General features: G+C 41.4%; 2 protein-coding genes and 1 long non-coding RNA gene across 11 annotated transcripts; 1 reads left to right on the top strand and 2 right to left on the bottom strand.

Moving 5' to 3' along the window:
- Nucleotides 1-99: 99 nt before the first annotated feature.
- On the bottom strand, nt 100-23,998 carry shank3b (SH3 and multiple ankyrin repeat domains 3b). Of its 9 annotated transcripts, XM_056747911.1 has the most exons (25): nt 23,589-23,998; nt 22,873-23,038; nt 17,908-18,159; nt 16,092-16,295; nt 15,897-15,968; nt 15,305-15,413; nt 14,519-14,670; nt 14,228-14,395; nt 13,959-14,075; nt 13,576-13,653; nt 12,794-12,860; nt 10,510-10,756; nt 9,916-10,079; nt 9,649-9,762; nt 9,178-9,253; nt 8,483-8,565; nt 8,268-8,392; nt 8,008-8,143; nt 7,831-7,911; nt 7,545-7,565; nt 7,081-7,217; nt 6,522-6,618; nt 4,378-6,247; nt 4,162-4,191; nt 100-3,489 (listed from the first exon to the last, which is right to left on the bottom strand). In XM_056747911.1, the coding sequence occupies exons 3-25, from the start codon at nt 18,103-18,105 to the stop codon at nt 2,922-2,924; spliced, it is 4,914 nt and encodes a 1,637-aa protein (XP_056603889.1). In that variant the 5' UTR covers nt 18,106-18,159; nt 22,873-23,038; nt 23,589-23,998; the 3' UTR covers nt 100-2,921. The 9 variants fall into 9 exon arrangements, with proteins under 9 accessions (XP_056603889.1, XP_056603887.1, XP_056603890.1 ...); XM_056747909.1 differs by lacking the exon at nt 22,873-23,038; XM_056747912.1 differs by lacking the exons at nt 22,873-23,038; nt 23,589-23,998 and adding an exon at nt 22,736-22,805.
- On the top strand, nt 10,037-26,837 carry LOC130420567 (uncharacterized). Its single transcript, XR_008906660.1, has 6 exons — nt 10,037-10,087; nt 16,098-16,190; nt 16,386-16,449; nt 20,816-21,057; nt 26,159-26,281; nt 26,505-26,837. It is a non-coding gene; the product is annotated as an uncharacterized LOC130420567 (long non-coding RNA).
- cdnf (cerebral dopamine neurotrophic factor) lies at nt 24,146-27,563 on the bottom strand. Its single transcript, XM_056747927.1, has 4 exons — nt 27,442-27,563; nt 26,476-26,603; nt 26,149-26,290; nt 24,146-25,368 (listed from the first exon to the last, which is right to left on the bottom strand). The coding sequence occupies exons 1-4, from the start codon at nt 27,527-27,529 to the stop codon at nt 25,178-25,180; spliced, it is 549 nt and encodes a 182-aa protein (XP_056603905.1). The 5' UTR covers nt 27,530-27,563; the 3' UTR covers nt 24,146-25,177.
- Between the last annotated feature and the right edge of the window lie 79 nt (nt 27,564-27,642).

Below are 27,642 nucleotides of genomic sequence, written 5' to 3'. Positions count from 1 at the left end.
GTTCTTATAGGAACCATTTCTTTCTCTTTTTTAAAGAACCTTTCGTGAATAAGTTCTTCAAATGGTACAGTTTTTTTGGAACCAAAAGAGTACATGTGATCTAGTAAAACCTTTTATTTTAAAACTTGACATGTTAATTTCCCTACTTAGGGAATTTTGTCACAATCTTTTGTTGTGTATTGTAGAAGAACAACATTTCATTTTCAGAAATAAAGACACGTTCAACACATGTTACTGTAAAACTCCCTCTTGATGCATTCACACACCAACAATCCACACAAACACACAGAAAAGCCATCAGAAAAATGTTTGTATATATTTTAAAATTCTATAGCCATCCTGAAAGAAAGACGAATAAACCCCAACCGATTGTTTTTCTCCAAATGATGATGTATTATGATTAATCTCCACAGCCCGAGAGATTATCTTTAATAACAGACAAATCAGATGATGTTTTTGTGTACATATTTCTCATTTTAAAGCAAACATGTCCAAAAGTCAATCTTCAAATCACTTCATCCAACAAAGAATACAAAAGAAGTCAACATAAGAGAGCTTCTTAAAGTAGTAAACTGAAGAACAAGGATGCCTCATACACCAGTATTTAATCGTGTACTATTGTGGATGAGAGAAAGTTGGACTGAAGAGGGACAAGTTGAGAGGCAGATGAGGGAAGTACAGTTATATTTTATGCACATGGCTTATAAACAGTAGCACCCACATCTTTGTGCAAATTGATCAACTGGAGGAGACACGTGTGCAAGGATTTTTCCTCTGTTGGCAGAACCCGAACAAAACATACAAGTCAAGATCACTTTTATAGTGATGCATATAATCTCAGTGTTGGATTATCAAACAATCTGAGGGATTTTAAAACAAAATAATCGTAAAATAGAATGAAACATTCACAGTTCAGATGATTCGGCCGAATGTTCAATTCAAATCAATGGGCCTCATTCATGAAACGAATTTTGTGTAAATCGTTCTTAAAGTCGTTTTGACGTAAATTTTCGGATTAATGAAAATATTCGTATTTTCAAAATGTTAATTGTTACGAAGGAAATGTACACCTGCTCCATACCACGTGTTAATAGTTCTTAAAACCACACGTAACGTGACTAAAAACGCTTAGGTGACACAATTTAATAGATTTGTAATCATATAGCCTATTAGAATCGTATGCATTTATTCAATAAAATGTGTTCAAAGTCAAGAGGATTCCAGCATTTCTAGATACGTAATTTGCGTAACTATAATGTATTGGGCGGGGATTACGCTAATTGTGAATGAGCGTGCATGCGCCTTGTTTACGAGTGATTATAATTCATTAACATACACGCATTTAACTACGAAATTGACTTTTACAAAGTATTTGTGAATCCGGAGGAACGTTTTCAGGAAGGTCTGTTTTACGCGCAAATTACTCGGAATTTACTCACATATTTGCAAATGTTTCATGAATAAGACCCAGTGTCTTTGGGTATTTGGGGTTTAAATCATGAGGAATAACTTGGATATGTTGATGTGTCATGAAGTCACTTAAGTGTGATTTTACTAATGGCTGAGGATTAGACAATTTTGCCAAAGAGATTGAGAAACAATTGTAAACGCTTAATGCTGTCTTTGTGAAAGCCCTTAGTTAGCATATATTTAGCTAATATTGTTCTAAACGAAAAGCCTCGATAAGCGTTAAATTCCTAATGCGCAATCGCACAATACATAACCAAATAGATCATGTGAGAGAAACATAGTCTTGGTAAATTCACAAACCGACTAGACGCGTAATTGTCAGATACAAAAGGTAACAAATGAATGTATACCTACATCCCATAATACTTCAAATCCTGTTTTTCAACGAAACTACATTCTACATAAAGTCTTAAGGAGAATTGATTTATAAGAGACGTAAGTCGAAGCTCTGTTTGAAATAAAGTTCTTAAATAACTGACCCAAAAACTGAGCTAGTCCACAAATGTGTGTCACAAATCACAAGTTGTACTACGGGGGAAGGAGTAACTGTATTAATGTCACGGAATCCCTTTATAATTGACAAATCAAATAACAAATATAAAGAGACCAAATATGACACAGGGCATAAGACAAGTAAATCTCACCTCATACATTCTCCTTTTTGAATATATATAACTCCATATATATCATATACATATAAAATTGAATGTAGTGACTGAAAATATCTATCTTTAACAAATTTTCGATGGCGGCAGTATTACCTCAAGGCCACACTTGTATTGTATTGGGAGAAGTTTTTCTTCTCCTTGTTTAGGGCAGATTGTCAGATCCTTTCTTATTTGGACATGTTGTATTCTCATGGCAAGTCCAGTCACAGCGATGCATCGTATCATCATTAACATGGCTCTCTACTTTCCAGTTGTGAGATGGTTGATGGACATACTGTAAATATTGGGCACTTGGAAGCATCGGCATCGTTTGAGGAACCAGCTTTCCATTTTTCCCCTTTTGATTCCAAGTGATTTTTAGATGTCTCTCTCGTTGAAGTGTGTGTAGATTTACTTATACTTCCTCTTACAATGTGATATCCGGCTGTTGTGTTGTCCCACGCCTAATATCGTAGTTTAATTGTAAAAAGTGGCGCATGAAAGAAATGGCTGCTTGCTGGCAGATTCATGTGTTATTGTGCAAGAAACCTATTTAACAAAAAACACGGCCAGTAAATTTGATCGATAGTGCGCAATGGGTCCATGCTCCTTTCCGGCATTTCAGTTTTACTCTTAGCAGATGGAAGTGATGAATGTGAAGATGTGTAAAATCAAGGGTGCATGGCTAGTATGTTGTGTGAGTGGGGTCATTAGGTCTTAATCTGTGGAGAACTCGTCTTAAGTTTCTTTGTAACAATTTAAAAGATTTAGTAATGGGAACTATTTCCTGTATTTTTGTTCTCCTCAACTATCTAGCAGCTGCTTTAGCGCACGTTCAATGTTCATTCTGTGTCCCACTCGCGTCACTCCTAACTCGGCCAGATCGTCCTTGGTGAGGGCAGGCAGGTGCGCACCTTCAATCTCATGCTCCAAAAAGCGGGCCCGGTGTTCCCCTAGTCCTACACTCTCTAGCCATTCTCCCACGTCATACTTACTCCAAAGTGCTAGGGGGCGCTGTCTGAATGGTCGCAGGGCGAGAAGTGGGGCTCCAAGGACCGGTGAGGGGCAAGGGGAAGCGCATGGGGAAGGTGATGGAGATCGGCTGCGTGCTCGGGCGCTGGCGCTCCTCATGACGAAACGCACCTCCTTGGGCTCCTGGGGTAAACTCAGGCTAGAGGATTTGAGGATGGTGTGATGGTGGTGATGGGGACCGAAAGTACGTACGGGGCCCAGCGGTTCACTCCGTTCAGGGGTGGCTCCAGGGCTGGGAGTCCTACGGGTCACAGGGTATCGGCTACCAGGCCGGATGGTGAAGGTGGGGCCGTAACTCCTCTGGGAAATGGTGTGAAGCTCACCTAAACTGCTAAATAGTCTATAAGAGAGTGAAAAGATATAGAGTGAAAAATAAGAGAGCTGTAGGTGTAAAGGGAGGAAATGAAAAACAATCTTTAAAACAGTACTTTTGGGAAACTGATGTGAGAGTGAAAGCAGATCCAATGCGGTAACCATTGGGATTGTTAACTGAAATGGTGCAGAGCATGCAGTAAGAATTTAATGCAATAAAATGACAGAGCAGTTCATATAAAACTGGAGTCCTCAGAGGAGTACAGGGTTTTGTTTTAAAGAGCTGGAACTTCAGTTCATCACAGTATTTTCGCAGCTGGTACTTGGTATGCATTTTGAAAATACCCCAAATCTGCTGCAATAAACTTACCAGAACGCATGCAGTGATATAAACATAATGTATGGTTCCTATGGCAAACTGAATATATGTTTGACTGCATGAATTCGCGTTTATTTGAAATTTCTTCTATAGATATTCCAGAAGGCAATTTAAGTGGCCTTCAGTGGTACACTGAAAATTCCAGTTTCTTTGCTCAAATACAAAAAGCTGTTAGAATCTGTTACTGCACATTGAACTATAATAAGCCCCCAAGACAAGCCCACCATGTAATTTGCAGCTGGATTAAAAGCTGCAGACAGGGGTTTTAGTGAAAGTTAGTTAGATAAGGAGTTGTTTTTACCCACAGAGCTAAAAACCTACGATTTACTCTCTCCTCCATTCTCCTCACATCTGCAAGGACATACAGACACACACACACAGGTGTGTTATGGAATGGCAGTTTAACCAGGTGTGTGACTGAGGGTGCTAAAAGACATTGAGAGTTTGGCTGTGGTTCATGCAGGTGTGCAAATAAGATTTTTTGTGTGCTTCATGTCCACTCGTGAATTTCGTTAATTCGTGAAAGATCTTTCTTACCTGGCTCCTCCCACAGGTGACCTCCTGCCAGGGTCAAGCGGTGCTCCCATTGGTGGCTCTTCCCCCAGTGAATGAGTGTCTTTACCTAGTAACTCTGCCCCCATAGCAGCAGGCCGACTTTCATCAGCCCCACCCACCTGGGTCCGGGGATCCTCCCCCCAGAGTTTGGAGCGTCTTTGGAATAGGTAGCGTGGACGGGTGGGGCCTGTGCTGGGTGGGTGTGGAAGCAGCTCGCTGTCTGATGACTGTTTAAGCAGTGGGTCCCTGAGATGGGCGGGGCGACCACGCCCCACCCCGCAACGTGGTTTGCTTGCATGAGCGGAATCTGTGCTCTCTGAAGACAAGGTGGACATGCTGGAGACGGTGGAAACAGTACTGGTGGTCTCCATATGAGGGTCTTCAACCCCAGAGTCCACAGTTGAATCACTTGCTTTACCAGAGGAAGTCTTGGCAATAGATGGTCGTGATCCAGTAGGTGAAATGCTTAGAGTGACTCTGGGTGTTTCTTTAATTAGAAGGCCATTCGAGAAGGGTTGAGGGGGTGGCACGAGGCCTATCTTTCGAAGCTCCTCTCTTGTTTCCTCGTCGCTTGAAGAGAGCAGAGCAGGGGGCAGAGTCACTGTGTAGGGCTCTGCATCCTCCTCCGAGCTCATAGTCAGACTTCGTGCGGTCAGATTGGAAAGGGTGGGGGCAGGGGAGGGCATGGGGGGTGGGACTGCTGGTTGACTATGCTCTGTATCCATAAGTGTAGATTGGACGCCTTGAACGCTCGGTGGCGCTAATGACTCTTCTAAGCTTCTTCCAGACCCTGGGCTACCGCTAGTCACTTGGCTAGTTGACTCTGTGATACTGACAGGTTCATCTCGCCATGAATTTGAAGGAGGAGCCTCAAGAGGAGCAGGAGGTGTAGCTCCTCCCTCTGTCTCTGGCCTCTCCACTGCTCTGCCTTGAGTGGGAGAAGGTGTGGGTGACGGTGTAGGAGTGGGTGTAGTCCGGCCACTAAGAGCCCGTTCTCGTGCAGCCAGTGCAAGTGCTAATGGCGATGAGGGATCCAGTGGTCGACCTGTTAGAGGATGTATAAAAGTGGTGCCCCCTGGTGGTGGGCCAGGGGAGAGCATAGGTGCGGGTGGAGGCAACTCAGCCAATTCGTCCACAGAGTGAGACTGAGACAGTAACGGGGTCGTCTGTGGTTCTGTTGCGCCCCCTTCCACAGACAGGAAAACGCTTGGCCTGCGTCGAGCCCCAGGGGGTGTGATCCTGGCTCGCTCTGAGAGTACCTGCTGTTGGAACTGCTCTGCCCTGCTGCTGTGGGGAATCCGTAACCCTCCCAAGGGAGAGGGGTCTCTGCTTGTCTGAGCACCTTCTTCAACTTGTCCTTGCTTGACTAGAGGGCTCTTCCTACGTTGAGGCTTGGCTGGAGTGTAGACAGCACTAAAGCGACCTACGTTAGCGTATGGGTTCTCGACAGCTGGCCCGCGCCTACGGCCACGTTCAGGAGGAACAGCTCCGGAGGTAGGCGTTTGCGGTCTTGCTATAGTGGCAGGCTCCACTGGCAAGTGGGCGGTGTCCTGAAGAATGATCATGGAACGGGTTTTCCGTTGGCGATCAGTCATGACTGGGCCGTGGAGCTTAGGCTCGACCCCCGGGCGAAAGCTAGATCGGCTCTGGTTGGCAGCGCGAGAGGGGGGCGGAGGAGGAAGAAATGAAGGAGGTGGCCCTGAATCAAGAAAGTAGGGAGTCGGAGGTGGTGGAGGAGCTGTCTGCGGAGGGGGTGGAATGCTGTCTTGCCTAAAGCTGTCTGTCATTGAGGAGCTTCGGGGGAAGCGATGCTCTCCAATCAGGGCAGAAATTCGTTCATCTTCAGGAGCACCTACAATGTAATGTGTAGGGAGTTAAAAGCTACTACTGGTATGCTTAGAAGACAACATTTCTTTTAAAAACAACTCAGCTGCTAAATAACGTTTTTTTGCAGTCTTTTACAGATTATTCACACTAGTCTGAAGGAGGAAGAATTGACGTGGAGAGTCTTATCGGGTAGTTGTACTTCTGAAGACAACCTCCAAATTAGCTTTGTAGTAAACTAAAGAAAAACAGAGGATCCCTGCAGTGTATATGTGTGTGTGCCATGCGGCGCTCAACTTTACCAAATGACTTGGTTCTGGACATCCCACGAGGAAGCTGCATGTGACTTCTGTCCACACCCAAGGACACTCCTGGCAAACCCTGTCTCTCTAACAAGGACTATACATCAAAAATAAAAAGAAACCAAAGGGAGAACTTAGATTTTGTCACAATTTTTATGATTCAGCTATGCTTGAAATACACAGAACATGCAATGTTGCAAGATCAATACCACTCGTGTCACCATCTTTTGTCTGGACCACCAGATTCAACATTTTTATTTATCCCAAGACAATACAGATTATAAACAGACGCCGATCAGCTGCCAAATTTACTGGCGTGAGTATCTTTACTGACACACTTTGGCTACTGTACCACAATGGAGATGTGCACCATCTGTTGCACACAATGCATATTATTATGTCATAATATACCTGCTATATATAGCATAACGGATGTTATTTTATGTAATTACGACTTATACATGAAAAAAATATGAATAAGCATTTTCATGCCAAAAACAACTTTTGTTGATTGCATAAGTAACACAGAGCGTTTTATGTTTATGTGTATAAGACTCACACTGATCTCAGCTTGTGTGATGCGTCGACTCGTCGGTCTGGGTTTCACAGTGGCCGCTCTGGAGTCTGCATCAGGGGGGCGTGGCCTCATCACTACAACAGGTTCTTTTGGTGAACTTAACATCTCATCCAACTTCTCTGTGAGGGATACACAGGTACGCAACACACAAACACTTAATACACATGCATCCCTGTGCGGGGTTTAATAGCTTTTGAATCACAGACGACAAAAACACCAAGTGCACTAGAAAATAAAAGTATGTGGTAATAGGTGACATTACAACAGCAAATCTAGTTTGTCTTCAGGCCACAAAAGGTATACATTTAAAGAAGATTATTAAGAAAAAACACAATCTTTCAACACAGCTCCAAGCAATGAAACAAGATAAAAACAAGTTTTACATTCCATTCGATCAGCGCATAGAAACATGGAGCTAGTCTCACAATTATGATGTCATATCTTACCTCCCCTCCGTCTCCTCGACGCTTGTGAACAAGAAGCAAAGAGAATCTACAGTTCCTGATTTAGCTCAAAGATTTGTATATTTGATCATTGCAATGAATAAAACAATGAGATCGGGCCTACTATATTATTTAAATTAAAGAACGTTAATTCTAATGCTGTTCTCAATGAATCGAGTTCTGAGTTTTAATCTTAAGTCTGTTTTATCCAAACATCACAAAACGCAAGGAGTGTGCATCCATGTTTGAGTGTGTGTGTGTGTGTGAGCATAAGTCAGTATTGGCTTACCCAGCTCCTCCAGTTCTGCGGTCATGCTTTTGGAGCGTAGGGTCAGGCTGGTGCTTGGGTCCCTTTTAGGAGGTGGGGGGGCTAAGTCATCATCAGCAGACAAAGACCGTTCGTTTAGTTAGAATTCAATGATGTTCTTGAAAATCTAAATGTATGAAATAGGCTTAGGATACGAACCTTTCTTGCGGACCACATCCCCCGTATCAGGTTTGCGTGTGACGGACACCACCTTCATTACAAGGCGACTCCCACCCTGCCGAATCAGAGAAACCACCTGCCTGTGGCCAACCTTTACCACACTCACCCCGTTCACCTGACCAGTGATAGAGAGGGATCGAAAGGAATCGTATTTTAGCATGCATTTCCCACAAACCCTTTGTGTATAGCAGTTTTTGAGTTCAATATAAACGATGCAAAGTCGATCAAATATTCTGTACCTCTATGAGGAAATCCCCCGTCCTTAATCCTGCCCTCCATGCCACCCCCTCGAGGTCCACTGACTCCAGATATTGCAGGGCAGGAAACGCAGGTGTTGGCGTGAACTCCTCTATGGGCGTCTCGGCTGGTAATACACACGCCTCTTATTAGCGCATCTCTGCGTGAATTTATTTGCATGTCTGTGAATTCACCTGTTAGTGTTTGGATTTCAGACCTTTAGCTCCCCGAAGCACGAAGCCGAATCCTTCGCTGTCTCTTTTCTGCAGTGTTGCACTTTTTTCTTCTATAACATAATCGCTGTGAATATACAGAAATCAATTGTTCAATGTGCTGCATTGCCAGAGTCCCTCACACACAGTACCACACATTGCCTCCAATTATATTGAGAAGGAAACCGAAACAAAAGCTATTTCTCCACGCTAATATTATTTCAGTACGTATATTCTGCATTCTAAGCGAATTTCCATGCCAAAGGTACATTATAAAACAACGTTCAGACTGGATAAGCTATTTTACCAGGACTACATGTCATAGAAACTCATTTTTGTATTTCTTTAGTAATTAAATGAAGTGCAAATTGCTTATATGTGCGTTTCCACACCTGCCAAATAGCAGATAAGTAACCCAATAATAGACTCTTATATAGCTTTTTATGAGTGTAAATATTGAGCAATTGACCTTATCCCACAATGCAAAACCAATTTTGAACAGTCATGCTTTAAATGAATCTATTATTAACATATGTAGTCAAATATACAAATATAATTTTTGATTATTAGTTATTTTGTACTCCTAAAAATTAAGATATCTGTAAAACTGGATTTAAATGATCAAAAAATACATTAATTTCATCCGGATGAGAGCGGGACAGAAAGAAAATGAAGAGAAGGATGGAGAGGAAGTGTGTACCTGTAGGAGGTATAATTGTCGTAGGAGCCAACAGTGTAGTGCCTAAAAAGTCTCTTGGTGCGATCTTCTCTCGTCTCTGAGAAACAAATACATGACTACATCAGTACAATTCAACTTGATGTAGGCGTCAAACATTTATCTGAACAAAAATTATGCGAGACGCAACAACGTGACCGCAGCTTCACAGAACGTTTCCCTAACGTTAGTTTTCGGTTAACGTTATTTTCTGGTCGCAAAAAAGTGAAACCTGAAAAGAAAAATAACGTTTGGGGAACGTTCTGTGTTTCCTGGGTTAATATAAAGGGCGGGACTTAGATGGCGTGGGCGGGCCGAGCACCACACATACCTACGAATGTGTAATACCACAGCTAGTCATGGCTTGTGTTGTAAAATGAACAACATTTTTTCGACAAACATCTGTTGTCACATTGAAGAACTATGTATATTCTTGACTGTGGGTCATATACTAACCGAGTCGGGGGTCATACTGTCTCATCTGGACCTCCTCTACACAGTGAGCAGGAAACCAGCCGGTTCGTCCTTTGACCGAGCCTTCCCAGAATCCTCCCTCACCTATGCTTAGCACTAAAAGAGATGCCATTTCAATCAATAGGTGACATCACATTGACAAATAAGGTTTGCACTCATCTGCGCAGCACTTGTCATCAACATTGTGTGATTAAAAAAAGAAAATGCATTCTGTTTATACTATATTGTATAGTGAGATGACCTACTGACCTTTGACCCTCTCTCCACGGTTCAGCGTGATCTCACCCTCACCCTGTGGGTTGTGGGAGCTGACGGCGATGAAAGTGCGGCCGGGCACCGCGCTGTAGAGTCGCCGCTTTGGACCTCGAGACACAGCAGGAGGACTCGGCTCTCTTTGTACGGGACTGCCAGGGCTGCAAAGGTGAATGACAACATCAACTATTCTTCTAGGTTTTTAAACACATCACATGTTTTATGAATGACAGTTTGTAAGTGTACAGATGTTAGTACAGGTGTGTGGATTTTGAACCAATAACGTTTAACGGCAAAATATGTTTAAAAAGACGCACTTGTCTGTGTGAAACTGGTTGTCAGGCTTTTACTATGGTTGCTAAGGGGTTCAACTAATGTATGGCTTCAAAAGACTTCATATAGACCAATTTAATGCTACTGATTCAACATTACGGGGCTTTTTTCAAATTTGACCGCCTATGCTCACCGTTCACTTTCAACGTATAGAAAAAGCGTGTTCTTTCATGTTTCACAGAGTGAAACCCATATGGGTCTGAAGCTACATGCATATAATGATACAATTTGTATTAATGGGTGAACTATCCTCCACACCTCAGATGTCCGCGTGTGTGTCTCATGAGGCTCCGCGTGTGTGTGTGAGCAGCTTGGGGGCTGCGCTGGGTGGGCAGGTTGTCATCAGGCTCTAGTGGGGGCAGACTGCGAAGCGAGGGGGCCGGAGACGGGGCGGGCAGACTCTCATCCAGAGCATTATCGCTGGCCGATCGCATCAGAGAGCGACGTGGGGATATGCAGACCGCACGACGCCGAGACGAGTACGAGGGGGTCTCCCTGAAAGGCACTGTTATAGAAAGACAGTTTTACACACATTTACTGTATTTTGCTGTTTTATTGTGAACTTTTTTCACGTGAGTGAACCATGTCAGATCTGAGAAGATATTAGACATGCAAATAACAAGGAATTTAAAGCAAACACACACATCATGGAAAAGGAAAGTGTTTGGGGTGTAAACTTAAATCGTTGTGGCTTTTACTGGTCCCAAAAATAAAACACAACTTGTTTTATTTAAATATATTTACACACATAAACCAAGTCACCAACTCACAACGAAGGAAGCTAGGGTAACACATTTGTCATTTCATCTTCTTAGTCAAGGTGGGTTGAGTAAAGCAGGCCACATGAGGTCCAATATTCATTCAAAGTTAAAAGAGACATGCCAGTTTTGTCCTAAACGTGCAATGTGGCTCATCGGTAAGTCTCTTTAAAGGGGTCATATGGTGCGAACACTTTGTCTTTGGTGTGTTATAAATTGCCCATGCATCTTTTAGAAACGTAAAATTGCAGAAATTAAAATGTGGGACCTGAAACACCTCGTGTAACCACGACCCCACAAATCTACGTCAGTTGATGGTCTGATTTGACTAAGACTGCCCAAATGTATACACAAGTAAGGTACAATTAAAGAGGAACCTGCTGTTCCAAATATGGTCAGAGGCGTTACATTTCCTTCACACGCTTGCAGTATTCCACCAATCACTACACACTGGTGAACTGGCCAATCAGAGCATACCTCGCTATTCAGAGCCATGAGCTTTGTTAAAAAAGGAGGAGATACAAACATGCACAGTATGGGGAAAATACAGCATTTTTTTCAACCTTAAATCGTGTATACACATTACATTACATCTATAACAAACAATAATATTCATTTTAGCCGTGTCATATGACCCCTTTAAACAACACACAATTTGATAGAATGACCACCATAATGGTATCAATTTAAATCAGGTGGCCAGACAGTGAAGAAAACCCATTTTTGCGTGTCGAGTGGATCAAGAACGCTCTCCATGAGGTTCAAGACTATCAAATAGAAAAGACTGTCGGAACAGATCAACCCGTCAATGTGATAGAAAGTGAAAGACTTAGAATCCCTTTTAACCCAAAGCCTTACCTCATCTGTATAATATGGTGTGACTTAGGCATGTAAAGCTGCTATATAGAATTTTTTAGTATGTACTAAATTAACTCAATGGTGAGACTGGGGTCATATATTTAAAGTCGTTCATGTTTATGAGTGTAAATATTCAAAATAAGGTTGGACTTTATTAAAGAGCTCATATCATTCATTACATTGCATGCAAATATAGAATACATTTGGTAAATATAAAGTATGATTTAATACTGTATAAACAGCTGCTATCTCAAAATATCAAGGAGAAATAAGATTTTTCATGATATGATATGATCCCCTTTAAACCAGTCTTTATACAGTATACTCAAAGCTGCAGGAGTGCAAAGAAATAACCTAAGGGGTTACACAAACAAAATTTGACAAAACGGGTTTAAAATTTGGGTATCACTGATAAATTAATCAAATACAGCATTAAAAATGGAAAAAAAAGGAGACAGAGATTACACAAGAATTACAAACAGATGATGACTCACAGATGACATCACACAGTGCATGACTGAGGTTTACAAAGAGAAACACACACAAATTAAAAGGAGATTAGCCTAAATTAACAAGTATGACACACACTTCTGCAGAGATTACATCACGCATTACAAAATTACACTGCTGATAAAGACAATAGCCAGACCGCGATGGCTGTCTCTAATGAAAAGAAATCATGTTTTGACACTGATTTAATGGCGTTGCCAGATTTGGGCTGCTTTGTGCGATCAAGCACTTATGTGTTGTCTTTCCTTTGTAATTTGCTATAAATAACATTGTTTTGTGATAGTTAATGCTTGAGTTACAGTGTTATCGGAGTAGGACACTTGAGTTTGTGATGGTTGGTTTTGGTTTACTTAAGCCCCTTATCACCAGGCAACACGGTCATGCTGAATCAAGCGACCATATTGTGACCAACTCACCAACATCTGAGGTTTTATGGATCTTGATGATTTCTGCCAGGTCGAAGTTCCCTGCGATGATTGCAACCTAACGTTAAGAAAATATTTACAAGGATTTATTTATATTTCATCAAAATTCTATGTAAACATATATGGATTTTCATAAATTTCACAAATACATGTACATGTACGTTAAAAAAAAAAATATTAATATGCACAGAACACAGATATGCATGCGATAATTCAAGGCAGCACTATTTGTTTAACACGATGAAAGTAAATGACGATGGAAAAATGCTTTATCAGATCTAAATTTTCTTCTGTCCATCAGTTAAAAGTTATGTTATGACAGATTGGTTAACCACCACGCAAACTACGCGAATGCTTGGGTGCCCCTAGTGGCTACAAGCGGTAAAATCATTTGAAGACACTCAGATACACGCCATGAAGCGCACGTATCAAAATAAAAATAAATCTTATATTAATTTTACGAATATAGCGAAACAATGCTATGAAAAGAAGCATGAAAAGAAGAATCTTGCAACTTTACTTTCATATACTGCAGCTGAAAGCGTTCTGTATTATTCTGAATAAAACAAAGGACACTTTTTCATCCCAAAACCAGTGTTTATTCTTATAACAAACTGTAACGTAAAATAAATCCAGTTTATATTTGTATGTATATACGTCTCATTAATTCCATGTACTCAATCCTGGCGTGCAATTCAAAAAAATTGTGTGAGGGGGGGCTTGACTTTACATAGGGTCCCCAAAATGGCAAACACGCCCCTGGTCATGGGTACCTGAAATGCTGTTTGGTTGTTGTAGTTCTTGATTTCTTTATTTGCTCCTCGAAACAGGAGAACTCTAGCACAGCCTTCCTGCAGAGATGGAAACAGAGGAAAGTGGGTGAGTGAAGCTGAGAAATAATGAGAGGAAATGATTGAACCCAGCAAATGTGTATGTATGTGATTTGGTGCCCAGCTGAGTTTAATGACTATACAGGGTTGCAGATGAAATGTGCGAACTGCATACTACACAGTATGTACTGTGTATACTTACTATTTTACAGAGTAGTATGTACAGTATTGTATTACATGTTTGTCTCGGTGAATGTCCGGGTACATCTCAACCCAAAAAAAATGTTCATGCATAAAATGACCACGTGTTCTGTGTGAGTCGGTACCTGGTTGTAGAGGGCACACAGGTGTAGCGCTGTGTTTCCTGAGGCATTCTGGGCACTCATCTCCGCTCCATAGAATAGCAGGTGCTCAAGGTGCTGCACGTTTCCATGACGACAAGCCTATGGTACAAAAACACACACTCCGATCACCCACTGCTGCAGGTGTAGCAAACAATGAAAGAGGATATATTCAGTCTCGCTGGAAAACGCAACTTTTCTTCCCTCCCGTCGGTGTAATGTGTGCATTCTGAGCAGGGAAACGGACAATTTACCTGATGAATCTCTTGCCAGCCGTTCTCATCACTGTACCCCAGCTGGGCGTGATCGTACAGCAGCAGCTCACAGCAGTACGGATCTCCCCCGACCATCGCGCTGTGATAGAGGGGGGTGAGCCCACGACTGTCTTTATAGTCTGGAGAGGTACCCAGATCCAACAATGTCTGCAGATATGGAGAGAATTGGGACACAAAATGCGATGGGCATATGCGCACGGACCCACAAGCTGTTGGTGACTTGTGTAAGCGTGACTCTTTCTATGGAAAATATGTGTGGGAGGGACTCACAGTCAGTGCTACATGGTTGTGCGTTTGGACTGCTTTGTGCAGCGCAGTCAGGCCGTCTCTGGTTCTGAAGTCCAGGTGAGCCCCTCCGCTCCTCAACACCTTGATCAGATCGCCACATGAGTCCAGCTGGGCCACGAGAGTCAGAGGAGATTCTAGGAACATCACACAACAGCATGATGGAGATGATTGCAAACATTTGAGGGATTTAGGATGATTGGTTTAAAGCAGCATTGCTTCGATTTTACATTCATTAAAGTGCCTGAATGCTCTTCAAGTAGACTGATAGTCTCTATAAATACGTTACATTTGGTTTAATGTCATAAACTAAATCATTCATGGAAGATTAACGGCATGGCTTTCAAATCTTGAGGACTATGGACAATTGTTTTTCTTTATAAATCTTTATTGATGCTTACAACATAAACAAACGAGACTCTTTTGAGACCCCTTGAGACCCCCAACTGAACAAAAATACTCAGTAAGAAAGTCATTTTTGCAGCGTAGAGTGCCTGTAGATTATTTCTGATAACAAACAAAAGAATCCAAGAAGAACCGTTACTTGGCTAAACTTCAACAAATCCTATATATTTAACACAATTATTATACAGTAAACTAATAATACAAATTAATTTTAACATAAATGAAATGAAATATTCATAGTTTACACTAGCCAAACACAAACAGGAAGTTAACTCAGGCGCGCACATCCTTTGAAACGGTCAACAAACATTGTGACTTGGGAAGTTGCATCAGCACCATGGCTTCACATGTCAAGTCCCCACTCACCTCCGCTGTCAGTATCGTGAAAGTTGGGGTCCAGCCCTTTCTCCAAAAACCTGCAGACCTTCTCTACGCTCCTCTGTTGAACACACTCCATAAATTTCTTTAAATTGGCCTGTAAATAAGAGCACATGGTCTGGGATTAGTAACCCATCAGCAATGTATCAGATAACTCAAAGTTGTTCAATTAGTTTTTCTCTTTTAAAATAAAAGCATACTCTCAAATATTATGATGCAATTCTCTTCCTCAGTGCACTTGAACCGTTAAATGGTTGTTCAGAAATCTGCAGGCTTGTGGAGTGTTGTTACTCATTACTCATGCAAAGAAGTTTGAGAGATGTATTACTCTACATGTAGAAGTCTTACAGGTACAGTATCGAAATGGCCTGTTTAACTCTAAGTGTGCTTTTGCTTTTTGTGTAGAGTCAAGTGCTCGAGCTTTTGAACGACTCTACAGCCTAAAAGATGTTTGCATGTGTACTACCTGGACTTTTTTATTAGTGGATTCAATCGCATGCACGCACGACATCTGTGTGACGACAACCCATGACTTCTGTGTGCTGCGTGTAAATGAATGCAAATGAACATTAAATGTTACCTTGGTATGTAATTTAGCCAGTTGCTTGTCATCTACATAGCTCTGAGTGTAAACACGCCTCTTATACCGGAACTGAGGGCACACAAATAAGTTGAAGTAACAGATGAAAACATTTGTTTAAAACATGAACCAATAATAATGACTTGAGAACTGCAAAGCATTTTGGGAATTAAAAGCGTGTTTATGTGTTCGTACTTCTAGGTATGGGACGGGTGTGACCGTAGGGAGAGGGTACTCGCTGAGCAATCTCTCCTCATCGAGGAACTTTCCGGCGCGCCCGTTAAAGGCTGGGAGGTAGAGGCCATAGTTAAGCACATCAGTCAGGCTTTGTGTCAAAGTGACCAGAACTCGCTGCTTACAAACCCAAACTGGAGCTTCAAGATCCATTCGCAGGCATTTCTGGAGCGACAGACACACAAAATAATTGTACAAAATAATAATACTGTACTTATAATCCCATTAATATTTCTTACTGTTTTAATTTTACAGATTGACAGGACATCATAGAGTGAAAAATGGGGAAAGGGATCAGACATGGATCTGATTGGGCAAGGTAATGATTTTATTTGATTTTATATATAATCATATTATATGTCCACGAAACACTTAAATACGTTTGACTTTACATGCATAGATCATTTAATTGATCAAGGCTTGTGCTGTTTATCATACCATATGAAGATATGCCGAGATATCACTTAAAATAGCTTTAAAAGTTTGACAAAATTGTTTTTGTAATTCCTGACCGTAGACACATTGTGCTGAACAAATGATTTCCTATAAGAACCAGCCAGTTCTTATGATGTGAAACAAAGATGTCTAATAAGAACAGATAACAGGATAATGTCTGTGATCAAGACAAAAGTGAGGGACAGAAGACAAATGTTAGACAACCCAAAAAATAAATCAATAAACACAATGTTGCAGTGGATGCTGGAATTTTCAGAAGGCGTGAGATATGTATGTGGATATTTCTGAACTGAAAAGTTGGTTTTGTAAACGGATCATTCTGTTCTGTTCATATCTTATTTAAAAATGGGAATTATAATAATTCCGTAAAGGTTGTCTTATATAAATAACCCATCTTTGATGCAATTAAGGTGAAGGACATTTATAACAGAAATGTAAATATTATATTAAAGCAATAAGCCCCAAGAAGCAGTGGGTTACAGTGCATTTTATAACAGCTAAGGGCGTTGTGGCATGATGCGAAGCGGAGCACGTAAAACCCTGCAGCCGTTATAAAATGCACTGTAACCCACTGCTTCATGAAGCTTATTGCTTTAATAAAACGGTTATTCCATATGCTAATGAGGTTTCATAATATAAAGTAAATAAAAGGATATTTAGGCTATGTGGTGCGGTAAGCCTTTATATAGATGGGTATTTTATAACAGCTTAGAACTTGACTGGACCAGAACTGACCGTTTTATAATATTTATTAATTTTAAAGAGATGTCCTGTACAGAGGGGGATTTTTGCATTGAAATGCCACTGAATAATAGGAACGACCCAAATAATATATTAAGGAAAATGCAGAATAGAAGCAATGTAGACTCTCCTATTTACTTATTATTTACTAACATTTAATATGGATTTGATTATTTCTTTAAAAAGGTCTATTTTATTACTGACCTAGTTATTTCCAAATAATGCAAAATATTTCTTGTGAAACAAAGTGACATCATTTGTTTCAAATGTTTTCAATGTGCTCTTAGACTTTTAGACCGTACATGTAAGACTGTACATGTAAAATGTTCATCCTTTACCATAGATCACCGTAGAGTTCTGCACAGAAACATGCATGCATGCACAAGACCCGCTGTAGGTCTCTCACACACCCCTTACACCCACGCGGCATCAACAACCCAGCTTCTACCAATCACTGCCACTCTCCACTCCAGCACTGCAGTGCAGCCATTTCAAAGAAAGCCCAGAAAACTGAGCATGCCTGCTTATGCACATGTGTGTGAACGGAGTGAGAAAGAGGAGCGAACCAAGAGAGGCTCACCGTTTGCTGCAGATCAGGGATTCCGATGCGGATGACAACTGCGTTTCCGTGGAGATCCTCCATAGGTTCGGAGGTAGATTTAGTCCCAGGAGAGGCCCGAATGCTGTCATCTCCGTAGTTACCGTTGGTAGGGGCGTGTTGTTGCCGCGGCCGGTCGAGACCCTCATGTTTGCCGTCGGCAGGTGGACTGATAGGCATGCTCTGGGAGAGTGTGTGTGTGTGCGTTCTGCTCAACACGTCAGCCTCACAACCCTACAACAGAACACACACAGACACACCTGCTGTTTCATTCGTTTATACCGGGTTTGGGTTGTACTGTATAAGAGTTGTGCTATTTGGTAGGTCTGTGTCCTCGGAAGGTGTGCGTACACTGCTTTTCAAATGTGTTTATACGCCCTTAAAGAACACGCTTTGGTGAGTAGTAGTATTGAAAGAGCATCAGCTAATGAAGTCTTTACGTAAGCATGGAGATGACATTTTAACACAAGTCACAAATCAAGATACAAAATATGGGTTGAGAGTTTGCATGTGTGTGTGAAAGAGAGAGAGAGAGAGAGAGAGAGAGAGAGAGAGGAACTCCATTGGTTGTGAGTGGTTGCCATGGACACTGTAAAGCAGATCCACTTGGGAATAATGGAAATTGAGGGAACCCTGCATCCCAGGTTACCATGGCAACTCAGCACTTTGCTTGTTCTGTTAAACCATAGCTCTACCACTTCCTCTTTAGAGACAGCAGTGCAAAATCACACACACGATATACACCTCCATCCCTCCCTCTGTTATACACATCAAACAACACACACTTGACTTTTAACATTTATTTTGTATACTGCCTTAAAATACCTTCATCAATCCCCGTCATGCTAGAAGCTACCGCATCACGCAGGCACACACACACATTGTTTTACCATACTATTAACACAGCTGGCCACATGTAGGTCCCACCTACTCACTCATTCCAAAGCAATGACACGCAAAAGCATTTTTAAACGCTCAAGCGCTATTGTCCACAAAGACTCAAAGGAAGTCATCTGTTACATAACAGACATTGTCATTGAGAACAAGAGGTGGAAAAAAAACCAAAAGAGAAAGAGAGCGATCTCAAAGTTCCATTACCCAGGTGGGAGTAGCCAGGTGGTGTTATCCATCAGAGACCAGTTGGGCAGATTTAGAGAAATCTAACCGTTTTAACAACTCACAGTTCTTGATGTGCGGCCCCATTGACTTATCTCTCTTTTAACAGACTGCCTCTTGTTAAATGGAGCCCGAGATTGTTTTTGAGTACCGCAATGTATCGCTTGAATATGTATAGTTCCATTACCAGAACTGAAATATCACTAGCTGACACACTTTAACTTTGAGAAGAGATTTAAACATTCACCGAAACGTTTGGGAAATTCACACAGAATTGATTTGTGAAATATCTCCTGTGAGTGGCTGGGATAGATGTGTAGCTCTTAAGTAGCGCGTTTCTTTTGTCTGTATAACAGGAAGGGTCTAGTTTTGGCTCATTCAGCTGTGCCGAAATCAATCCCTGTGCCCATATAGTTCTCAATACGCTATTTACTATAAATAGAAAAGAGAGTGAGGGAACAAGTGAGCTAATTACATCCAAACATTGTTGTCAGCGCACAAGTGTATCAAAACTTTGTGTGTTAAGCGTAAAGGCTTTGTTGAGGTCAAGTTTGGGCCTGTAATACTCCAAGGGAAAAAATGGGGCTAGTTCTCTTATTTCTTTAATTAACGGCGATATAGTTTAGGATTTGTTGAAGCCGTTCATGTAGAAAAATTCTACTGTTATTTCACAGAAAAAAGTTCTTTAACACAAGTTCTTTGACCTTTTGCTATTGGGTTAGTGTCACACTATGGGGGAGGTGTCACAATGGAGTCTGTCATTATAGATACCCGTTAAGCTAAATGTCAAGCAAAATATGCATTATTATCAACACAAATGTTTTCTTTTAGAGAAATGAATCAAAAATATTATAGTATTATTGAGAAGCTTAATATGTAGAACTAAAAATGTCGTCACATTTAAACTGATATTTAATAACAAAATGAACTACATTTTTCCTATCATTGTACACTCCTGTTGAATGTTCAGTTTGTTTTCTTTCGGTTAGATGTTTGAATCTAAAAATATTCACAACACCAGCGCTAGAGAACACAAACTTTTTATGTTATTGGGCCTTTATAGTCAAAACATTATATTTACTTACAAATAGCACTTGTGAGAACTTCCCTTTGTGACACTTATACTTTTTATACTGTCAAGGTCTTCCTGTTTATCACAATTAACAATAACTTATCTCTTAATAAAAATATTTTTAATAGTAGAATAATTAGAACTGCAACTATAGGTAAGCTCTTACTATTTTTTTACATTTTCTGCAAATAAATGAGTGCAAAAATCACTGCCATAATGCGGTTGCCATGGCATTATTATGCTGTTGCTAAGGTGTTATGGGTGGTTTTCTAGGGTGATGGTAGGAGATTACCTGTTATTTTGCCTGTTCAATAGTTTCTATAATACTTTGCTCTCTAGCTTTTCCTTCAATGTAAACCACGTGGATTTTTACATCCCTATCCGATTGAGATGGATGGACTGATCGCTTCGTAAAATCACACTTCCCCTCAACAAAGTCACACACTGAGATATTCCAACAAACCCTGTTAGCAATGATGATTTGCCTTATCAAGTAGCGTTAATAAGTCGAATACATTTAAGAACAGGGATAAAAGGAGGAGTTCACCTTTGACCTGGGCTTCCCATGTGAGCTCTCCTATACAACAAGAATCGTGGGTGTTTCCCTAAAGTTGGTGTCCTCGCAGTATTCTTCAAAGTTTTCAATCTTGTATTCCAATTGTATTCTGCCAATATTCCACCCAGCGTACTTTGTGTTTCCAGGTTGGTAAAGTGTCGAACGTCGCAGCACTCGCTCTGAGATTTCAGGACACTTGAAGCCCAACCCTGATGCTGAATATTCCCCAGCAGGAAAACCAGCAGGAAAGAGGAAATTACAGCAGGAAGGTTTCCAGACCATCTCGACCCATCTCAACCAACCGAAAAAATCCCTCGCCGATCTCCACCAATAAGCAAAGGGGTTCAATCATCTCAGCCAATCGCCAACGTTTCTCGAAACACCTCAGGTGAGGCTACATTTAAATCCATCATTCTTGTTGTAATAAACATCTCTGTCACTCCTGGCACCGCGTAATACTGCCACGTTCCGGGCCAATGAGAATTTGTTGTGGATCAAATGTGGCTGTAGTCTTCATGCATTTTGCAGTCAGAATAACAGTATTTAAATAGAGGACATGTTGTCGGTCTGGATGAAAAGAAAACCATGCATTTTAAATACAGGATCATCAAAACTCCCACGCCTTTCGACCAACACACACAAATCACAACCATCATTACTTCAACCCGTAGAGTGCACTTCTACGCTCTTCAAAAACTTCCACTAGACCTGTTTTCAAAGCTCTTTGCTTTGCACTTCCCGTGATCTCAGCCCCACTTCCTGCCTTCTTCCCGGCTATGTTGGGCCCGGCTCCTCGGGATGTTTTTGCAGGAAGTGTAGGAAAAGCTGCTGGCCTCTGATAACTCAGTCCTTTCCTCAGGCGATACAAAAATGCACCTCGCACACATGAGTGCGGAACAGAAATAAAAGCTAGTGGCACCCACACACCTCCCTGCTAATCTGCAGCTACATAACAGCAACATTTCCATTTCCACCTCACGCTTAAGATAACCAAATGACAGAAATGTACGACAGCGCTGATACTGGAAGTAGGTTAGCCGCAGTTGATTTGAGCTGAATAATATATCAATGTTTTAAATCGCACAGAAGGGTTAGGTGACTGCTTCAGGAGTCTCGATAGATTTCATTTCCTTTTGATTTCATCAGACCGAATCATGGTGATCGGTTACATAAGACGCACCTTGATGTCTGCATCTGTGGATCACAGCTCGACTAGTTCGAAGACTTCAGCTGATTCTTAAATGATTCTTACACGCTCACAAAAACAGCAAATGCATGTATTTTGGTAGTTGACAAGAAACATCAAGGTCCATGAACCTCTGTTTCAACATCAATATACGCAGGGAAAGTGTATTTTTAGATTGTGGGACTGGTCAGCATTTCTTTGAGGTTTCTACAGTAATATTGCCTCAGCTTTGTACGAGTTCCTTGAATCCCAATGAGTTTCTCAGCCTCCAGGACAAATATCCAGCTCTGTTTCTCGATTATTACGTTTTGATGTCCTAAAACTAGTACAGTGGTTCGTTGAAGTAGTTTTAGATGCTCAGATTTTCACCTATACTTTTTAAAATAAAGGTCTTAAAAGGTTCATTCACAGCGATGCCATAGAAGAACCATTTTTGGTTCCACATAGAACCATTTAGTCAAAGGTTCTTTAAAGGACCATCTCTTTCATGCCTTTTCATAATCTGAAGAACTCTTTTTTTGCCCCAGAGAACCTTTAGTGAAAACAGAAAGACTCTTTTGATGTCAAAGGTTCTTTATGGAACCATTTAAACAACATTCGGTTCTTTCCTGGCATGGTGAAGCACCTTTATTTTCTAAATATCACAACCACTAAAACACCCTCGTAATGCTTTAACATAAAACCTAACTTTACGTCTCTCAAAGTTTTGAAGTCTTGACTTAAAATGCATTCAAGTCATGACATCTGAGCTTGTATCAAGCATTCAAAGTGACAAAACAACAATTCCCGATGACATACGCTTAAAACACTCGAGGCTAAACTTCTGGATAAAGAAACAATGGTCCCTGTGTCTACAACATTCACAAATACACTTACATACCCTCTCTCATACTCGTTCCCACATGGTTTCCTCTCCCTTTGGGCTTTTGGTCACCGCGCTCCGCAGATCCAAGAACAGTATGATCAGCCAAAGAATGCTGTGAGCAATAATGATGTGCGTACGCGTGGGTGTCTCACCTCATCGCCATCGCCGTCTCCGTTCTGCGACTCAGTGCATCTCCATATCTCAGTGTGAGAATTCACATGCTAAGAGCTGTCACTGCATCCCAGTACCACTGCACCTCTCCAAGTCCTAGCTCCATCACTATGGCAACCAGAAAAATGGTTCACCAGGAAACTTTGCCTGCGTTTAAAGGGCCAAAGCATAAATCTGGAGCTCGCATCCTTCCGCATCTCCCGACGCGCGTGCAGAAGACAAGCAGATGTTAAAGAAGTGGGAAGATGGAGAAAGGAGACGAGGGGAGAAAGATGCAAGGAGCGCGTTGGTAGAATGAGTGGGCGTTAGGGGTGAATAGATTGGCCTCAGTCACGACAGAAATCAGTAAGACGTGAAAAAGCGACAGGTACAGTAGGTAAGAGGGCTGTGGGGATGTGCGTCTATTCGGCTTTCGTGTGGCAAAAATAAACCAGCGAGAACATCCGGCAAATCTTCGATAAGATTAGTCTTCGCCCGAGGAAGACATATGTAGGGTAAACACAACACTCACACATCTTCATGCAAACACGCACACACACGCGTTTCGCCTGTTAGGAAAGTGTTCCATAATTCCTAATAACAATATCCGCATAGAGCTGCTGTACAGAGGTGTGCTTACACAGACAGACAGACACCTTTCAACAAACGCATTCAAACACGGATACTCACAGGATACGAAGGAAATCATTCAACTTACCCAATAAAACCAGGGCACACATGCCACACCATCTCCACTTCCTATGTGAGGATCCGTCTCTCTGGTTTGTGAAAGTGTGTATTTATGTGTGGAATTCTGTATTTGGACGTATGTGAGTAAGAAAGAGAGGAGAGGGAGAAAAGAGGAGAGATAGAGGGAAAGGGAAAGAGAGAAATAGGAGGAGAGAGGGAGAGAGAGAGAGAGAGAGAGAGAGAGAGAGCGAGCGGAGGCAGTGAGTCTCTAACTCTATGATAGGAATGCTCAGCTCAGCCCACACAGTGCAAGCATGATACACTGACTGTGTGTGTGGTGAGAGAGAGAGAGAGAGAGAGAGAGAGGTACAGTCTCCCACTTCTTTGCGTGGGCAAGGCCTGAATCTCACTCACAGTCTCTCTTTCTCTTCCCATCACTCTCTCTATAACAGCTATTACAGCAGAGATGGATGGAAAAAGAGGGGGATTGTGAATGGACACGTCTGGGGTGGGGGGGAGGAGGGGAGAGACCGGTCCCCAGCAGCGGGCTCGCGGCCGATTGGTTCGTTTTATGACAGAATTTTGCTGACAAAGTTTTTATGAAAGCAGCAGGCGAATGAAAGGTTGCGTGGTCGCCATGGCAACGCGCCAGATGCAAACATCAGCAAGGTCGCGTGGGCGTCCTTTGTTCGACATGTGTATGGACGGATCGTCACAACAATGCCATCCTCACGAGAGGTCAGGGTAGTGACACGCAATTATGTCATACGTCTGTACGTGCCCTCGCACACGTATGCGTCTGCATGTTAACACGAAGTCACGGACGGGCAGATCTTAGCACCGAAATAGAAAGTGACACATACACGGGTGGGAAAATTTGTGCTTAAAAATGAAGCCCATTTTTATTTATTTATTTTTCATCACAGCCTTGCAACGGCCGTTTTTTCTTCTTTTAGAAATGGGCTTGAGGTGCAAATGATGTGGTCTTAAAATAGGCTTTAATTTCTTCAAGCAAAGGATGATTTCTCCATTCTTTCTTCGGGTTTTGGGGTGAAATAGGTACGGACATATTCTTACCAGTACGAATAGGCATGGAGTTGTGGTTTTAAATTGACAATTTACCCAAAACATCATTTACTCAAGACAAAAGAAGATATTTTGAAGAATGTTCAGCATTCATTGACTTGCATTGGTTTGCTGTCCATACAATAGAAGTGAATTGGGTGCCACCGTTGATCAATTATGGCGTGATTTTCATTTTTTGGGGGTGAACTATCCCTTTAAAGCCAACCTCTCGTCACCTTTAAAATCAAAAAGCTGTATTTGTGAACCAGCCAGCATCTCTGTGAGAAACTATTAATCGGAACTAATAAGTTAAAATGCTTACGGCAGTACAGAACAATGAGACGCTGGGGAAGTGTGCACATACTGCACAATAGCCAATCGTAACTAATATTATGAACAGGATTAAAAGGAACCTCAGTGCAATATCAAAAGTGTCCCGGAGCGCAGCTGCTCAAGAAGCCCCTCCTAAAACAGGCTCCAGCATGGAGCTGCACCAGGAGGCCCTCTCATCACAGCTGTGTGTCCTCAGCATGCTGCTGCACGAGGAGGCCCTCAGAACTCCTCTGCGTGCCTTCTGTGCTGCGCTGTGCTATGTTTGGGGGCCACCTCCTGGATGAGATCTATAAATTCACTCTTCTCCAGACAGGCTCTGCATTCCTCCCCCCACGAGGCCAAGACCCTTCTCAGCTCCAGAACTCGCATTTTAGACAAAGCATCCCTGCTCCAGTCCAGCACCGGATGTTCTGAATCATACACAAGCACACACACCATATAAATCCGTAAAATAATCTGGCATCAGTGTAAATTACCAAAATTTCTGTCGTCATTTATTCATCACACATTATATTGCTTTCATCTGTGGAACACATAAAGAAGATATTCTGAGAAATGTCTCGGGGGTTTTGTATCAAAACAATGGAAGTAAATAGTGGCCGATATTCTTCAAAATGTCTTCTTTCTATTCAGCAAATAAAAGAAAGTCATGCAGGTTTAGAAAGACATGAGGAGGAGTACAAAATTTGGGGTTAACTTTTCCCTTTAATACACGAATGTATTGGTTGTGCATGCAAAACAATTTTCTCAAATTTATAGATTACATATTCTGCACGTTATTCTCCGAAAGTCAATTTTTTAATGTTTCCATCGTCTCTAAACATTAGACTTCAAAAAGCTGTTCGCCTAACTGGACCTTTAGACTCATTCAAGACTAAAATGTAAATGACCTCTGATATATAAATGTGTGTGGTGAGATTTTAATTTGTTGTTAGTTCTGACATCACAGTGACTCATTCTGAATGACCCATTTTTGTCATCGTTGTTTCCATAAATGGTCTGCTCAGACTGAGGAGGTTTGCGTTGTATAAGTACATCTCTATAGAACGCCAGTCTCTCCTGTTTCCACAATTATGTCCCTCTTTACCATTATCTCAAGATGTTCATGTCTGAGCGGTGTTGACAGTCTGACCCCAGTCTACTCCAAACACGTATGTCTGTTAGAAAGGATCTTTTGCATAATCACATACCGTATCTAAGCTCACAGATCTGGCCATCTCTGCGTTGAAGTCTCTGGCAGATTTTGTGGACAGGAACGTGAGCACTGAGGGGGCGGCTCACCTCACCGGTCACTTTGGCCGCCGCATCACTCGAGGCGCCGAGGTAATAACACTGAGGTAAAGAATATTGATTGAGGTTTGAATTACAAGCCCTAAAAGGCTACGTTCAATGTTCCATTTATGAATAATTGAACAATGTTTGTTGGTGCTGTTCTGTAGGAAGCGGTCTCCAAAGACAGACCAAGCAAGCAATGAGCAGAAAATGATAAAGTGAGCTTGTTTTGGTGCTGTTCTTACTAATCTGTTCTCTTTTCCTGTCGCCCCAGCACACGTTCTGATGAGACCCTCCTCCACCAGCTCTGGGGAGAGCTCTGTGTGCCGCACAACTAGTGAGGTGTAAAGGCGCTCCAGGAAATGTACACACACTGAGAACACATGTACACATTTGCACTTGCACACTGAAAGACTCATGACGATCATGTGACGAGGTTTAACAAGGTTTCATACATGAATTCAACATGAACTGACAATAGACAATTTACATTTGACAACATTTTTACTTCATACGAACACAATGTGTTTTTTTATTCATTCATTTTACTAACTATCATAGCCATACAGAATGTTTAAAAAAAAACTATTAGTAAATATTTAATGAGAATAACCAATGCAGTAGAAATGTTCAATAGGCTATGGATAAATAATAATAACTAATGCAGATTTCAATTCATCTTTTTAAGTTTATTTTCCCATGTTTTTAGTTGGTTCATTTAGTTATAGTTAGTTAGTTAATTAGTTATGTATTAAAATTACATTTAGTTGACTACAATAAAAACAGTGTAGTGTAAAACAAACCAAGGCATATTTTAATATGTGACCAACAATAATTGGTTTCTAATAATACTCTCACAATTAAAAGCAATATTCTTCTTTAAATAGGAATGGTTCAAAAACGTGTAAGTCCATTTTTAAACAGAACAGACATTATTTTATTTATTAAAAATAAATAAAATGTGTATTATTAGCATAGCAGGCAGGCATTGCCATAATAAATTACCACCATGGTATTACCATAGTACAGCTTCCAGTGTTCCATGCGACACAAACCCACATCTCCTTTTAAAAAACAACTTTATTTACTAAATATACTTTATTTACTGTGACACCCCCATGCACTTGCGTAAAATAACCCAACACAGTTCAAGCAACTATTTTTAACTTCAGGGTCTCGTGCGCATTGACACTCAAAACGACCAATCTCACCTTCGCATTCCTCTGAATCAGTAACGGAGAATAAAACGACACAGAAAAGCAAAAGAAACTGAGTGAAAAACACGTTAGTAGAAGACATGACACTGCTTTTAAAACGCGTGTGGAGACGCACATTTAAGTGGACTTCAATACCCAGCACACACCACGCTGTCGTTTGCTGGGGGTGCGGCCTTAGTCAAAGAGCTCTAACTA

This window comes from Triplophysa dalaica, chromosome 5 (assembly GCF_015846415.1).
Source record: "Triplophysa dalaica isolate WHDGS20190420 chromosome 5, ASM1584641v1, whole genome shotgun sequence".
Classification (NCBI taxonomy): domain Eukaryota; kingdom Metazoa; phylum Chordata; class Actinopteri; order Cypriniformes; family Nemacheilidae; genus Triplophysa; species Triplophysa dalaica.
Note: the sequence above shows the minus strand (reverse complement) of the source record. Positions and strands in the feature narration are given on the sequence as shown.